The 14,867-nt window shown below is 45.1% G+C and overlaps 1 protein-coding gene across 1 annotated transcript; it reads left to right on the top strand.

Moving 5' to 3' along the window:
* The first annotated feature begins 9,020 nt into the window (after positions 1-9,020).
* On the top strand, positions 9,021-14,660 carry tbca (tubulin cofactor a). Its single transcript, XM_061802167.1, has 4 exons — positions 9,021-9,185; positions 12,194-12,299; positions 13,680-13,766; positions 14,061-14,660. Exons 1-4 carry the CDS (start codon positions 9,133-9,135, stop codon positions 14,139-14,141), a joined length of 327 nt encoding a protein of 108 aa, XP_061658151.1. The 5' UTR covers positions 9,021-9,132; the 3' UTR covers positions 14,142-14,660.
* The last annotated feature ends 207 nt before the right edge of the window (positions 14,661-14,867 follow it).

The following is a 14,867-nucleotide window of genomic DNA, read 5'->3' as shown; positions in this document are numbered from 1 at the left end:
AAAACGACCAACGCTGAAAGATGGCCACAGGGTTCGTCTGCAAAGAATTCACAGCCCTTCACGTTTTTTTTGTTACTGTGCTGTTCGAAATTCGAATGCCGCCCCCCCCCCCCCCATTTGAAGCCTCTTAAGTGAAGCCCCGTAACATAAAGCTTCATATTTGTTCCTTTTTTTTTTTTTTTTTTATTCCATCCAGCTCACTCCACAAAGCATCAGACTTGATGCCAGGCTGCGTCCGACACCTGTTTGCGCGTCCGTCCGTCACGCCGCCTCGGCTCGTGGCCGTCACCGCCGCGCTCCTTCCCCGTCGCAGCTGTTGCCACGCGTTCGCTCACTCGCTCGCACGCTTTCCAAGCGCATTTTCCAGCCGTCTTCACGTGAAAAATGGAATAAATACTCGTAGACATACTGTGGATGTAAAATGTCGACGCATCCGTTCAAATCTATCGAAGCTTCTCAACAGCCTTGCAAAGAGCATGAAGTGATGAACGAAATGTGCTAAATTCATTCTGAACTCTGTTCATAAATTGCGGGGGGGGGGGGGGGGGGGTATGGGATGTTTCAGATTGGACGGCGAAATTTTCAATCCCAGGAGAGCAAAAGGCAGGGCCGCAAATTGTTCTTGGAGTCATTAAAAAGAAAAAAAAAAATCAAATGAGAAACAAAATAAAATTATGGGGAAAAATCAATTTTCAGAAAGTAGGGAAAATAATGTCCTACTTATGATCAGATGAAATGTTACCAAAAAGTCCAAAGTAGGAGAAAATGTTTTGAGTGGAAAAAAAAAAAAAAAGAAATGCATAGCTAAATAGCTATGTTGAAACAACAAACCTGAACCAGTACAAAAAAACACACTGAAACAAAAACAAAGTAGTTACAGTAAAAAATGTTTTTGAGAGTAGTCATTATACTTGGAGAAAACAAATATTAATATTACTTGGAGAAAAAAGTACTATTCTGAGGAAGTCGCTGCAGTGTTACGAGAACAAAGATGAAATATTACCCCAAAAATGTCGGAGAACTCAAATAAATGGTTTGAGAATGAAGCCGAAATATTAACAGAAAAAATCAGCAGACGATACGGAAAAGAATTTAAAAAAAAAAAAAAAAAAAAATCTAAAGATGGGGAAAAAGTACGCTATTTGCATTATGGGGGGGGGGCAAAGGAATTATGATGTTCAACATGTATTTGGAAATTATTGTTGACTACAACTCCATTTTAGCTCGATTATGGTGGAGGCGTGAGGCCTTTTCAAAATGTGAATTATTTGAAGATGTTTGAAATGTATTTGCAAAGATGGACAATTGACATATTTCCTGGTTCTGTCTTTTTCGAGCCATTGCAACCATTCCGGGTTCAAATGTCCCGTTTTTGACGGGTCAACCATTGAGTCGGTTCCGCTTGCAACTTTCTGACGTTCGCCCGCAATTTGCACACTTGAAGTGCATTTTCAACGGCGTATGTTTTATTTGCGTGCGTGCGCAGCCGCCGCTCATCTGAATGCTAATTGTCCTTTTGAAAATCCTCACGGCATGACCTTCAATTAACCCTCGCTCGGCCGGCCCACATTTTTTTCTTTCTTTCGCGCTGGGGACTTAAACGCTCCTTTTGTCATTGAGACGGCCTCAATGGCGAGCGCGGTTTTTTCCTTCTGAATGGCGGAGGGATTACGTGGACGGACTGCCCGCCGGGACAATTGCCACGCTAGTTAGCATGTGAAAAGGCCGCGCACATGTGGCCGACCGCGCGCAGAGGATTAGGCCCGCCCCCGGATCATATCATCGCGTCCTAATCTCTCGATAATCCTGTTAACATGCTGGCGGAGTCCATTAAGAGCTCCGCGGGTGCTTTCAAACTTGAAAACGTGCCCGCACGCAGACGATAAACGCCGAGAACTTCAACCGCTCGCAAGGGTTTCTTCTCGTGGAAGTCCGCTAGCCTCGTGCTAACGTGCGACGAGAAACGCCATAGACGGGCCACAAATATCAGCAACGCATTAAAAAAAAAAAAAAAAAACTTTTTTCTCATGGAATATCTTTATTTTACGAGAATACATTTGTAATCTCGAGTCGTGACGCAATAGATGGTTTAAGGGGGGAAAAAAAAAAATCATCTTTTACATTGGGTATAAAATTGGAGTAGCATATTTTTTATTTTCTAAAAACAATGGAACACAATTTCCATAAGAAAAAAAAATGGTTTTGGGTCATTTTTTCAGGATTTTTTTTTTAATGACATTGTAACCCTCAGTGAATAAAGTCTCCTTTTCAGCAATAACATATTTCTCTTTTTTTTTTTTTTTGTTCCCCCCCCCCCCCCACAACCCCAATCGGTCTAATCTTAACGATGAGAAGATAAATTGTCAACAATGTTTGATCACAAGTTGAACAAAACTAAAGCGACATCATTAAAATCACATTTGAAGTGCTCGTCACACAAAATCTATCTTGGATCGAATCTGACGTTCCCGAAAAAAGAAGTCGTGACAATAAAGTCGGATCGAAATGTTCCGTCTTGTCCTTGGAAATCAAATCGTACAATTTCTATAAATTCAAAAGAGGGCCGACTTGTCATTTCATCAAATGAGTCATATTTTCAATTCTTTTCCTTTTCTTGTATACTTAAACTGTTTGAATTTCAGATCAAAAGGTGAACACGAGACAAAAGTGCAGAATTCCAGCTTTTATTACAATATTGCTATTTTCATCTCCTTTTAAATGCGTAGCACCTTTTTGTTTGCTTTAACAAAAATAAAATAAGGATTTTTTTTTTTCAAGAAGTCACTTTTTTCAACTTATTTCATAAGGAATATTTTTGGAGAAAAAAGTCAAACTTCAAACTCATTTTTTTTCTGAAAATACTTGATAAAATGTTTTTTTTTAAAACAATTTTTATTTATTTTTTGCAACTTTTCTCCAAAAAATAGTTCATATTTTTTAAGGAAAAAAAAAATGAAGTCTTTTTTTTTATTCTTTAGAATTACAGGTAAATCAATCTTGTGTTTCCCCCCCCCAAAAAAATGTCATTTGTGATGAAAAGAAATGTTTTTGAAAGTTTGTTTTTCAAGAAAATTGCCATCCATCTTCCAAGCGTGATGAGAATTTTGAGACATCTCGATCGACTCACAAAGGGAAGACGAGAAACGCGGAATTGTCCCGCCGTGGCTCAGCTGCGGCCGACATTGAGGACACTTAGGGGGCGCCATTGCCAACGCAGCCACTGCCCCCCCCCCATCTTCTCGCCACGATCTGGTCAGTCTGCGGCTTATTAAATCTGTTAATTGATAATGCATACTAATTAGGCTGGAGGAGGACGTGATGGAAGGCGCCAGGTAGAAAGTCATTAAAAGCGCTGATTGGATCAGGGGGAAAGAGCCTTTCAATGCTGGGATGCGTTCCGGGCCCGCTCGCGTTTGGCCACAATTCCCAATGTGCCGTGGAGACGCCGTATCGTTTTTTATCAATTTTAGTTCTTACACCTGCTGCACATTTTTAGGTCCTTTCCACTTCAATGTGACGCACACAAACGAAGAAAGGGAAACATTTCAACAGCTAGCCACTATCTTTATGCTAACATTTAACGCCTGACATCATAAATGGGTTCGTCGAATCCGATAGCATTATTATTATTTTTATATTATAATCATTCTAAACCTTCAAACAGAGCATACGACAATATTAAAAAGTACACACATCCCTTGGTTCAAATTGCAGGTTTTTGTGATGAAAATAAAATGAAACCAAGATCAAGTTTTTGCAAACTTTGTCCACCATTTATGACCTGCAACTTGTGAAACGCAACTCGCCAGTCGATGGGGGGGGGGGGACCAATCGTACCATCACTGGGCGAGAACTGAACCGCAGTGTACTGCCACCTACTGGCGAGGAGGACCTTCTCCAACTCAAATTATGAGTGGCAAGACAAAGCAAAAAAAAAAAAAAAAAAATCACCAAGGGATGATATTTAACAACTCTTAAATTGGGGCACTTGCGTGTTTTAGTTTTAGGGCGTCAGCTTGCTGCTGGCTGTCAAGCTGAACTCGGAAGGAAATAAATTCTTTCAATTTCACCAGGATGGGAGTTTTCTCCAGACGAATCTCCGCCTGGGGGGGGGGGGGGGGGGGTAAATCCACGTTTTGACTTGCGTGGATGCGTGCGCGTGTGTGTCGTCCGCCTGGACGCGAGGATGTCGTTTTTGATTAGCGGCCGTGCAGTCGGCGTTTGAGGAGGAAGAGGTGGGGGGGACCAGGGGGGGGGCTCTGTCACGAGGAGGAGGTGTGATGCATTATTCATGCGCTCACCTGGGACGTGGGGGGGGGCGTCCTCTCCCCGGAATGTCGGGGAAAGGACGGCCTGACACGTACACACACATGCAAGTGAATACACAAAATGACACCATACACAAATGGCAATTTTTTTTTTTTATTTTCTGGCCACTTGAAGCAACAAGATAAAAACAAAAAAGCATGTTTTGAAATAATGACCGAAAAGTAAGGTAGTGACTGTAATGGCAAAAAAATAATTAAAAAGCATAACTGACAAGTACTGTAATGACAGAAATGTCAAAAATGGGAGCAAAAAAAAAAAAAAATGAAACATGCTTTTTGAATGTCAAAAAGAGATGAAGGTGTTTTGTTACGAACGCACTTTTGATTATCCCCCCCCCCCCAAAAATCAAACTTGATTGATAATAGTGCAACCGTTTCACGTCTTGTGAGTCCTTTGCTGAACTTGAAAAGATTTCAGTGGTCGGAAGATGTTTTTCCTCCTCTGAAAAGGGTGGGGGGGGGGTTCTTGGTCACGTGCAGTCGTCCCCGTCCCCCCCCCCCTTTTTTTCCACATTTGGTAAGCATGCGGTCGGTGACCCGTTAGCGCGTTATGGATGTCCCCGTCGGCCGGTGATTTGTTTAATCCGTGGAAACGCTCCTGCCTGCCGCCGCTGTGTAAACAAGTCAAGTGCGGAATGAGGGCGGCTGCCCGAGCGTGTCGGGATGGGGGGGGGGGGGGGGGCTATTTATCAACGAGCCTTCATAAAATGTTGGCCCACGCCAGAAGTGTGATGACTTCATAAAGGCTCAAAGGCCGCAGGCAGTCGCACACACACACAAAGAAGGCAACATGCAAAAAAGAAACTTTTGCAAAAGAAGACGTCGTACATGCCAGAGATGCTGATTGGCTCACGTATTTTGTAGGTTTACAGACATTTTTTATTTTTTATTTTTTTGCTATTTGAACCGTTTTTGCTGACACCGGTGGCCAGTCAAATTTGAAATCAGGTCGTTTACTCTCCAGAAAATTCAAATCAAAAGTGTCATCCAATTATATCTTCTCCATCTTTGCATTGTGTCACTTAGCATGTTAGCATTAGCCTCCAAGATCAGATTTGATTGTTTTAATCATGCACACAAACAAAAGTCAAGTCCGCTTTTCATTGGATACAGTTTGACATATTTCAAATTTGTCAGAGTTGAGGCCGTCGATGATGTCAGCATCGGTCCCTTCTCTGATTGGTTAGTCAGAGCATATTCATTGCATGGACGTCATCGTGGTGGATTAAGTCCCCGGCCCGGTAGTTGTTTTTTTTTTTTTTTTATGTATGTATTTTGTTAATACGGGGAGGGGGGGGGGACAAGCGTATTTTACGGGCGCCGTTAATGGGAATAAAAGAGGCGGGCGGATGAGTGCAGATGCGTTTGATCCAAATAGTCATTTTCCTATTTGCTGCCTCGTTGAGCAAGATGGACGACGCCGGTCGGGCGGGGCGGCGTGATGGATGGCGGCGCCTCGCCTTCCTCGCACGCCCGATTGAGCCCCGCGACTCGCCCGCCTAAGCCGCCTGGGAAGAGCCCGGAAGAGCGCCGGGACCGGGGCCGGAAGAGTGGGCGGGTTTGCCGACGGCAGGCCCCGCCCTCCCGGTGGCCTCTCTCTCCAACACTGACGAGTGTGGCGTTCAGCGGCTGTAGGAAATTCCGAAAGCTCACCGACTCGGTGGGGGGGGGGGGTGTTCACTGACCACATGTCAGTGTGTTACTAACGAGATCACATTTGCAACATTTCATTTAATTCTTAGAAATTGACCGGTTGTTCAATTGAATTTGGAAAAAATATAGATTGCTTATTTAACCCATGACATTTATTTGTACGTTATGTAAAAATGTGTAACTAATACAAGAATAATTCAAGAGGATTTTTAAAACGATTATGTATTTATTATCTCCTATTTTGAAGAAATGTTTAAGAACATATAATTTCAATTTATGTTGAAGTTGAAATTATTTTGTCTATACAGGCCAATATTATTTCTTTTGTTATTTTTATGTGTTTATTTCATTTTTATTGATAACAAAACAAAATGTTGGGAAGGAAGGTAGGAGTCGGAGCAGCGACGCATACATTGAGGGAGGGGTGTTTGCCCCCCCCCCCCCATCCCTCCTTTCTCCTTGGCTAATTGAGCAAGGGTCTTCATCCGCACATTTCTCGCTAATTTCACATATTTCTATTCAGGCAGCCCCCCCCCCCTCCCCCGGGTCTGCAGGTTGTGTTTGCTATTTGACCTTCCGCCGTGCACGCCCTTCTCTTGCTGGCACACACAATTCGGAATCGGAAATTGAAGCCATCCGGTCCAAATTCATTTCTAGAAAGCAGTCAAAATGGTATTTTTTTTTTTTTTTTTAAAGCCTTGCAAATGAGCTCTTTTTCCCCATGAAAAGCAAATGCTGATATTGTACTGCTAATATTTCAATTTGATTGCACGCGGACCTGCGGTGACCTCACTCGAGAATTGTCCCTGACACTTTTTGATCTTGAGTTACGAGCGCAAATTCGAGTTCGATTCCTCGGCGGCGCAACCGTTTTGGGGAAAAATGACCGAGCGTCTTTTTTATTTTTTCAAGCTGTTTTTTCTCCATTCCCGTTTGAAATTCAAACAAGAAACAAAAGAATTAATTCCTCGTTGCATATCGACGCAAACTGTTACTTAGCCTAATGCTAACACACAATGCACAACACCAAACTAGCGCCGATATCGCGGTAGTTAGGACCCTTAGTACTCGCAGGCATGTGTTCTTGATCCTCTGCAAAGATCAACTAATCATATTGCATCTGACTGAGCCGTTGTGCCCGTCCGTCTTCTTCGTGTGTTACGTATGCTTGCGTTGTACGGCACAATGTCAATGGGCATTGACGCATGAACTCACGCACGATGCGCCAACTCCATTTCACAATGATATTGTTTAATTTTTTTTTTCAATACTGGCGTTCCTTTTCTCCCCATTAAAAATGTGCAGCTAACGCTAAGCTAACCCAGACGTTTGCATTGATCTCAATGACGAAAGATGATCTGCGGGTTTTTGACTTTGGCCACAACCGCTTTTGCTCATGTGACATACTCTTTTCTTAGTTTTTGTTTTGGCCTGTCACGCTCACGTGCATATATTTTGTGAGGAGGGCGCTTTGAGTATCCCAAAGTCATCCAGTTGGCTCCAATCATGGCAATTAGCGGCGAATTATCACCGGACTCTGACAGACGTTCCTTGTAATTCTCTTTTATTTGCAACCTGCGCTAATCAGCGGCTCTCATTACAAACGCTGATTAAACTGCAAATTAGCCAGTAGCAGCACCAACAACCCCCCCCCCTGCCCCCCTCCCCCACTCCACTCGATATAAATGAAGGCGTGCAGTCTGCTGCCGATGCTCGATCGGGCCTCTTATCACTTTGGAAAAGTCCAATAATCACCGGCCGTCGATATGCGTCGCCGTGGCGCCTTCGAGCCGACCCCCCCCCCCCCCAAAAAAAAAAAAAAAAAAAAATTTTCGTGCAAAGCCTTGAAATCAGACGATGAGTCAAGTCCGTTTTGTCCTGGAAGTGTGAAAAATCAGTAAAATGGAAGTGCTGGGAATGCTTTCCGCTTAGAAAGTATTCGCAGCGCTTCACTTTTTGCACATTTGGCAGTCAGCAAAAGCTCTCATTGCTTTGTTTTTTTTCTTAACAAATCAGCCAAAATTTTGTGTTGAATTTCAAGAAACTAAATAATCCATCTTATAAATGTGACTTTCTGTGGGTAATGCAATTCTTCCTCCCCTCATAAATGAGATGGATCTTGTGTTTGGAGACGTGTCCCCCAAAATGTTGAGGTCGTTTCCATTTGCAAACTAAAACGAAGCTAGCGTGGCGTCAACGTTAGCCACAACTCCCACGTCGGTTGTGCACTTTGTTTGTTATTTTTCAGTTTGATTTTGGGGGAAAGCGCACTTCATTAAAAATCCAAATGAGGTAATAACGAAAGCTGCTAAATTCAAGTCGCCGGCGAATCCTCTCGGCTGCGCTCTGCTTCTAATTGCTAATTGCTAATCTTGTGCCCGGTTAGCAAATGTCTTTCTTTCTTCTCTCTTTTTTTATGTTTCTTCTTTTTATTTCTTCTTCTTCCAAATATTTTCAGAACGTCTCTTGCAGCCCAGCTAACGGGTCACGGCTACTCTGTGAGGAAACTGCAAATGGTCCACATCTCGTCGGTCGGGTGTTTTTCCTCTGATGGGGTCGTCGTTTAGCTAAGAAGAAAAAAAAAAAAAACCTCTGCAAATTCCCTTTAGCTAGGTCCAAACTTCCAACACGTCTATTTGTAATTAACTTCCTTGTTAAATTTAAAATTATAAGCACCGATGGGTCTCACCTAACATCTTCTTTTCGTCTGACACTTCACACATTCAAATGAATCAATTTACTGTTTTGTTTTTTAGTTTAATTGTTACTTTGATTTGTTAGTTTTTTTTGGTTTCAAACCCACTCTCTTGGCCCAATGACATGTTTAGCATTGGGGCCTCTTGGCAGCAAAAACGTTTTGCTCACCGGAAATGTGCATCATGCATGAGAGCAAGTAAAAACATAAGTAAGATTAAATGAAGTCGTCTCTGGTGTCGCTAAATTGTCATACAAGTACTTTCGTGTCGGTCTGTTCGCGCTTTTGTCCACTGGAGGAAGCTCCGAAGCATTTAATCCCCCCCACCCCACACCCCTGCGATCGATTCCTCTGCGCTCGTCTGCTCGTGTCTGTCTCTTTCAGCTGCTCTGCTCTCTGCTAGCTCGCCTGCTGCACGAGACCACATCGTTCCAATAAAGTTCACCTTGCGGAGTCATGGCCGACCCAAGAATACGACAGATTAAGATCAAAACCGGCGTTCTGAAGCGGTAGGTTTCTTTAACAAGGGTTACGTTATGGGACGTGACGCCACTGACAGCCGGCTAGCCAGCTAGCTGGCTAGCTAGCCGGCTGGTTTGCTAGCTTAGCCGCGCTGAAACGCTTGTCTCAGCGGCAGACAGGGCCGACGATGTGACGTCGTTTCCGGGGAAGGCTTCACGCCACACCGGTGCTTTAGCAAGGCCTGCTGTCGGGGAGCGCGTCGCTGTTGTTGTCTTCCCTGAAATTTGTTTCCGTTGCATTGCGAAGCTTGCCATGAATGCTAATAAGCATATTGTTTCCATTGCTAAGTAATAGCTTTCTTTCTTTCTTTTACTCGTTATTCTCCAGTGTGGCTAACGACATGCTACGCTCCATTTGCGGCTCTAACATTCTTTTCAGGCGTTTTAGTTTTCGTATCTCTGTGTCCAGTTTTTGCTCTTTAAGGTTTGGAACGGCGGGAGGCGATGTAGTGTGTACGCTGCACCGCCTTTAATTTTAATCATCAGTCAATCAGAAACACGAACTAACTATTTCGAATTTTTCCAGTTCACTCATCCGCTTCCAAGCCGCTTATCCTCACAAGGATCACGGTAGTGCTGGAGCCTAACTTCGGGTGAAAGGCTGACCGCACCCTGAGCTGGTTGCCATGCAAACACAAATGAGGAAGAGGCTGGATTGTATTTATTGATTGGATTTTCTGATTTAAAATCATTCCAAGGTGGCTTAATAATACGTCTGTGGCATACCTTTGTCAAAAGAAACTCCAAGCATTAAGAATTCCATACACATTTTTTGATTGCACTCCTCTTGCCGCGGTGAAATGGGCAAATTGTTTTTTTTTTGGTTGGGTCTGCCTAAGCGAGACATGACGGCTCATCCCGTCCGTCCCGCACGATGCTCGGCCGGCGCCGGACTTGCCTTAAACGAACGAGTATCCAAGACTTTGAAAGCGCACGGGCACGTCGGCGACAACTTTGAGGAGCAACCACATAAGTGGCACATTTCTTGCACTGCAGATTCCGCTGCATTATTTCTTAGTAAAAGCTGCATTTCATCACCAAGTCCAGCGAAAGACGCAGTCAGGTGGCCAAAACAACACTGTGACCGTCTGCGATAAATGTCCCTGTGGAACATGTTCCGTTTCTCACTTTTTTGTTCCACATGTTGCAGATTATAACGTTGTCCGAAGCTAATGCTGGTTACACGCTTAGCTAACGCTCTTGCTGCAGCTCTGCTTACCTTTTGGCTTCATGCTTTGGCAGCAACATCCTGCTTGTTGTCCCTGCTTCCGAGTCATTGGAGGAGAAAATCTTTTTTAAGGGTGGAAATTATGTTAATTAGCCCCATCATTACATGGCAGACGACTAAAACTCGGTGGTTTAGTACTTGGTACTCTCGTTGCTTATGCGCTGCCCAAGGCGCTAATTTAGGGGGGCCGGCTCGCCTTCGGTGGGCAACATCACACCACATCCGTCCACGCACACCACGCGAGAACTTTACGCAAATAAAAAATGCTCGAGTGGCGTTTTTTGGCTCGACGTCGAGTCTTGCGGTCAACGTCGCGGCCCCGACGGAGACGCAAACAACTTAAGAGGAGAACCGAGAAAGGTCCAAGGCACAGTTTGTTTGGGTCATGAAAAAAAAAAAAACGTGCCCCCGGAGTTCAATTTCAATCCTGTGGAATTTACACCAACTCCCACATAAATGAGAGTTCGGCATTGGCAATAGCGAAAATCTAAGACTGATGAATTAACCCCCCATCCTCCCTAAAATGCTTTGGAATGATCTTCAAATGGCGCTGCCAAATGCTGCAAAATGGCAGGCAAAATGGCGCAATTGTGCTTTGCGCTAGTTGACAAATTCCTTTGCAACCGTCCTCCAATGTTGAGCTTTCAAATGTCCGTGTTGTCGTGTCCTCATTTTACTCCAGCGTGTATCCAGGTGTATTTTCCCCCCCACAATTTTTTTTTTTTGGGGGGGGGGCAGATTGCCCTTAATAAAATGACAAGACTAATTTGCCTTTGTCACTGCGCCTGCGACGCGCCTCAAACGTACAGTGCGGCGGAGAAATATCTGCACAGCTTTAATTCCATTTTTTTTTCCCCCCTTCCCCCCGGCGAGCTGCCTTTTCCATTAAGCCGGCGCTGGCAGGTCCATTTAAAAGCCGCCGCCGCTGCCGCTGCCACCCCCGGGGGCTCCGACTTTGTGAGAAATAAGAAATTAACATCAGCATTTGGAAAAAGGGCACGGATGGACATTTTCATATTAGGATGTCCTTCACTTGTATTCAAATGATTTCCACTTTTCTATTTCACATTTGCAGTTGCAAACATGCGACGCAGCTTCCGGGACGAGCCACGATTGACGTAAAATGCGGGGCGGGGCGGGGCGACCCTCGCGGCTAACCCTGAAAAATGCCGTTTTGCTTGTCGCTCTGCGGCGGGAAGACGACGATTAGCCGTGGAAATCGTCAATCGGCGGCAAACGTGTGCGAAGCCGATCGGGGGCCGCATTGTGTTTCGTGGATTTAGTTCCATTTGGCTGCAAATTGATAAATAATCCAAATGGATCGATGTGGCCCGGCTCCATTTTCACTAACAATCAAGGAAAAGAGGCCCATTTGCCAGCTGACTTGCTCTAAATTGAGGATCAATTCATGTGTGGACGTTGCGCGGACGCCTCGCATAAGCGCGGCGATCGTTCGAGAGCCCGAAATGCTCCACAGCGTCGTGGCAAAAAAAAAAAAAAAAAAAAGGGGCAGGGGGGGGGGACAATTTTGTTTGCTACAGTGGTGCATTCAACACTCAAATCAAGTTTCCCCATTGAATAGAATGCAAATGCCATTCATTTGTTCCAGAAGGGGAAAAAAAAGTTTAAAAAAGGAACGCTTTGAAAATGCAATTGGCCCGCTGTACCGAAAGATTACTTGTAACTTAAATTTTGCTTTGCAAAAAAAATTAAAAAATGACATTTGATGGCGCATAATATGGAAAAATTGACGTTTTTGTGCGTGCAGGCTGGCCAAAGAGGAGGCGTCGTACAGGACGGAGGCCAAGCAGCAGGAGGAGAAAATCGAGCAGTTGAAGGCGGCCGCCGCCGACGCTTTCCTCATCAAGCAGCACGTATGTAACGCCCGGGTCCAAGATGGCCGCCACCGCGCCGCTGTGTCGCTGTTGGTCCGCATCCCGGTCAGCGTTTGAAGCGTCATTTGGGCAGTTAGTCCGAACTCTACGTCGGCATCTGTCAAAATCCAAAAGTGATGGTGGCGACGGTGTTGGGGTGGGGGGGGGGGGGGTCACGCTAATGACTTCAACGGCAACGTTTTCACCATTTTTTTTTTTCCTTTCATTTCCTCAGACGGCAGCGACGTTTATAGCTAGCATTAAAATTCCGAGCGTGTGCGCGTTTTGTTTGTTTATTCGTAGCGCGGCAGTCGGGGGGGGCCGAGCGGCGGCGGCGGCGGCACGCTTGACTGGCGTTGATGGCGAGCCCGGGAGGCCAGATGGATGATGGCTGGGGATGATGCGTCTGCAGCAGGATGGAGGGAGTCAAGTTTTTTTTTTTTTCCATTTTAATGGAATCAATACGTGGCTAAGTGTCATCTCGATGGGATCGTTCCACCGCAGCCGGAAGCCGCCGAGACTTTTCTCCGGCCGTGGCCGGAACGGTTTACGGGTCGCGTGCGCTTGTCGTCGACTTAAGTTGGTCTGAATCACTTGCTGGATTTTAAAGTTGCGAAGGAACAAAAAAAAAAAAAAAAGCCACGTAAAGTCGTTGGTTCTCTGATTTAAACCGTGTACAGACTGGTGAGTTTAAAAAAAAAAAAAAAAAAAAACGCTTATATTTCATAAAATACACTTTAAAGGTCCCATCTTTTCCCAGTCCTGGAATTGAAATATTGTCTCTACAGTGCCTCAAAAACATGAAATTCAAATTCCGTTCCGAGTTGCAGACGTTTGTCTGCCGGGTCATAGGAACTTCTCCACGTAACAAACGCAGAGGCGACCAATCGGGGCTGAGGGGGCGGTGTTAGCCAAATATGGACAAAGCAGATACAAAAGGGCGTCCAGCGGAAGTCGCTGACAAAACGGAGGCGTTATCTGAAATAAAATAGAGAATTTCATGCTAAGTCCACGGTTGAGCGTCACTGTGGAGGTCGACGTAGACAAAATGTGGGACCTCTCAAATATGACTGGACGCCTTTCTCTCGCTGCGTAATGACGAAATTGGAGCGTGTCATTTAACATCGCTTTTTCAGCAATGTACAGTTCTCCCAAAAAAAAACAACTGACAAAAACATTGTGTATTTAATCAAAGTATTTGACCAAATCATGTACGCTACTGATACTCGACTAGTTTATTGTTAGCGTTTAATGCTAACCATCGTAGATGGGCCGATGGAAATTAGCGTGGACGTCAGGCGGATTTTCAGCCTTCAACGAGCTGTCGGCTTCTTCTTGAGCTTGAACGCGCCGCCTCTAAGTCTGGAAAACGTTTTGCAGATGGCGAGCTTGCAGGAGACCATCATGATGATCCCGGACAGCCGCCGTCGCATGACCGTCGCCCACGCCGACCTGCTGCAGCTGCTGGTGAGGAGCTTGCAAATTCCAAAATGAGCCCCTTTTAATGGATTTCCTCAAAACGTGGGTCACAACCACGCATGGGCGACACCCGCCCGTAGACGCCACTTTGAGCGATCGTGGCAAAGTGGAGGTGCGCCTGTTTGGGAAGCCAGCCGTTAGCATTGCGTACTTACAGCGGACGGAGCCCTTCCTTGCGTTTTCCTTGCCGCTTGAAGTTGATTGGCTGACGGTCGTCACCCGATCGAAGCCGGAACATTCCACAAACGTGCGACTCTGGTGTGTGTTTTGTGGTTTGCGCAGGAAGCGGAGGAGGACTTATCGGAGTCGGCCGAGTACCAGGAAGCCAAAAGCGTGTTGGAATCTGTCAAGTTGGAGTCGTGAGCTGGCTTTTAAACCTTCCTTCCTTCGTTCCTTCCTTCCTTCCTTTCTTTTTTTTTTTTTTTTGTCGTTTTCTACGGAACTGCGTCCATGTTGCCCATCGCTGCTGATTCCGCTGCCGCTTTTGATCCTCCAAATATTGCTGCGGCATCTTTTCTTTTCTTTTTTTTTTTCTTTTAAATTTGTCTTGTTGTTCTGATTCCGTGTCCGTAACACTTCGTCTTTTCTGCAACATTTTGACACTGTCAATAAACTTGGCATGTATTGACATTTCCTCAAATGGAGTGCCCCCCCCCCCCCACCTCCACACACATGCACACACAAACCTTTTTTGGGTTGTTGTTCTTCCCCCTCCCATAATTTTTGTGGATTTTGTAGCAGATGTTCATTGTATCATTAATGCTAATTTTCGTTTGCCATTTTTTGTGATTTTTGTATTTCATGTTAGCCTGAAGCTAACGGCTCTCAGTAAACTTGATTCTATTTCAAAAATATTAAAAGTGTGGGGCAACCTGGCCGTTACATTTGACGTGATGTTTTGTTTTGCACACGTTGTGACGTCCACCCTGCAGGGTCCCTCTCAGTGGCGATTATGACATTTGGAGCTGTAATTGTATTCTTTTCACATAACTCACGTCGTTAATGGAGTCCGCACGGGGAGTGCGCCGCGCTAATTGAAGCGTGCCGTGCGGCGGACGAGCGCATCTGGGGTCAGCTGAGCCAGGGGGG

This window comes from Syngnathoides biaculeatus, chromosome 17 (genome assembly GCF_019802595.1).
Source record: "Syngnathoides biaculeatus isolate LvHL_M chromosome 17, ASM1980259v1, whole genome shotgun sequence".
NCBI lineage: Eukaryota > Metazoa > Chordata > Actinopteri > Syngnathiformes > Syngnathidae > Syngnathoides > Syngnathoides biaculeatus.
This window is presented reverse-complemented; position numbering and strand designations above follow the sequence as displayed.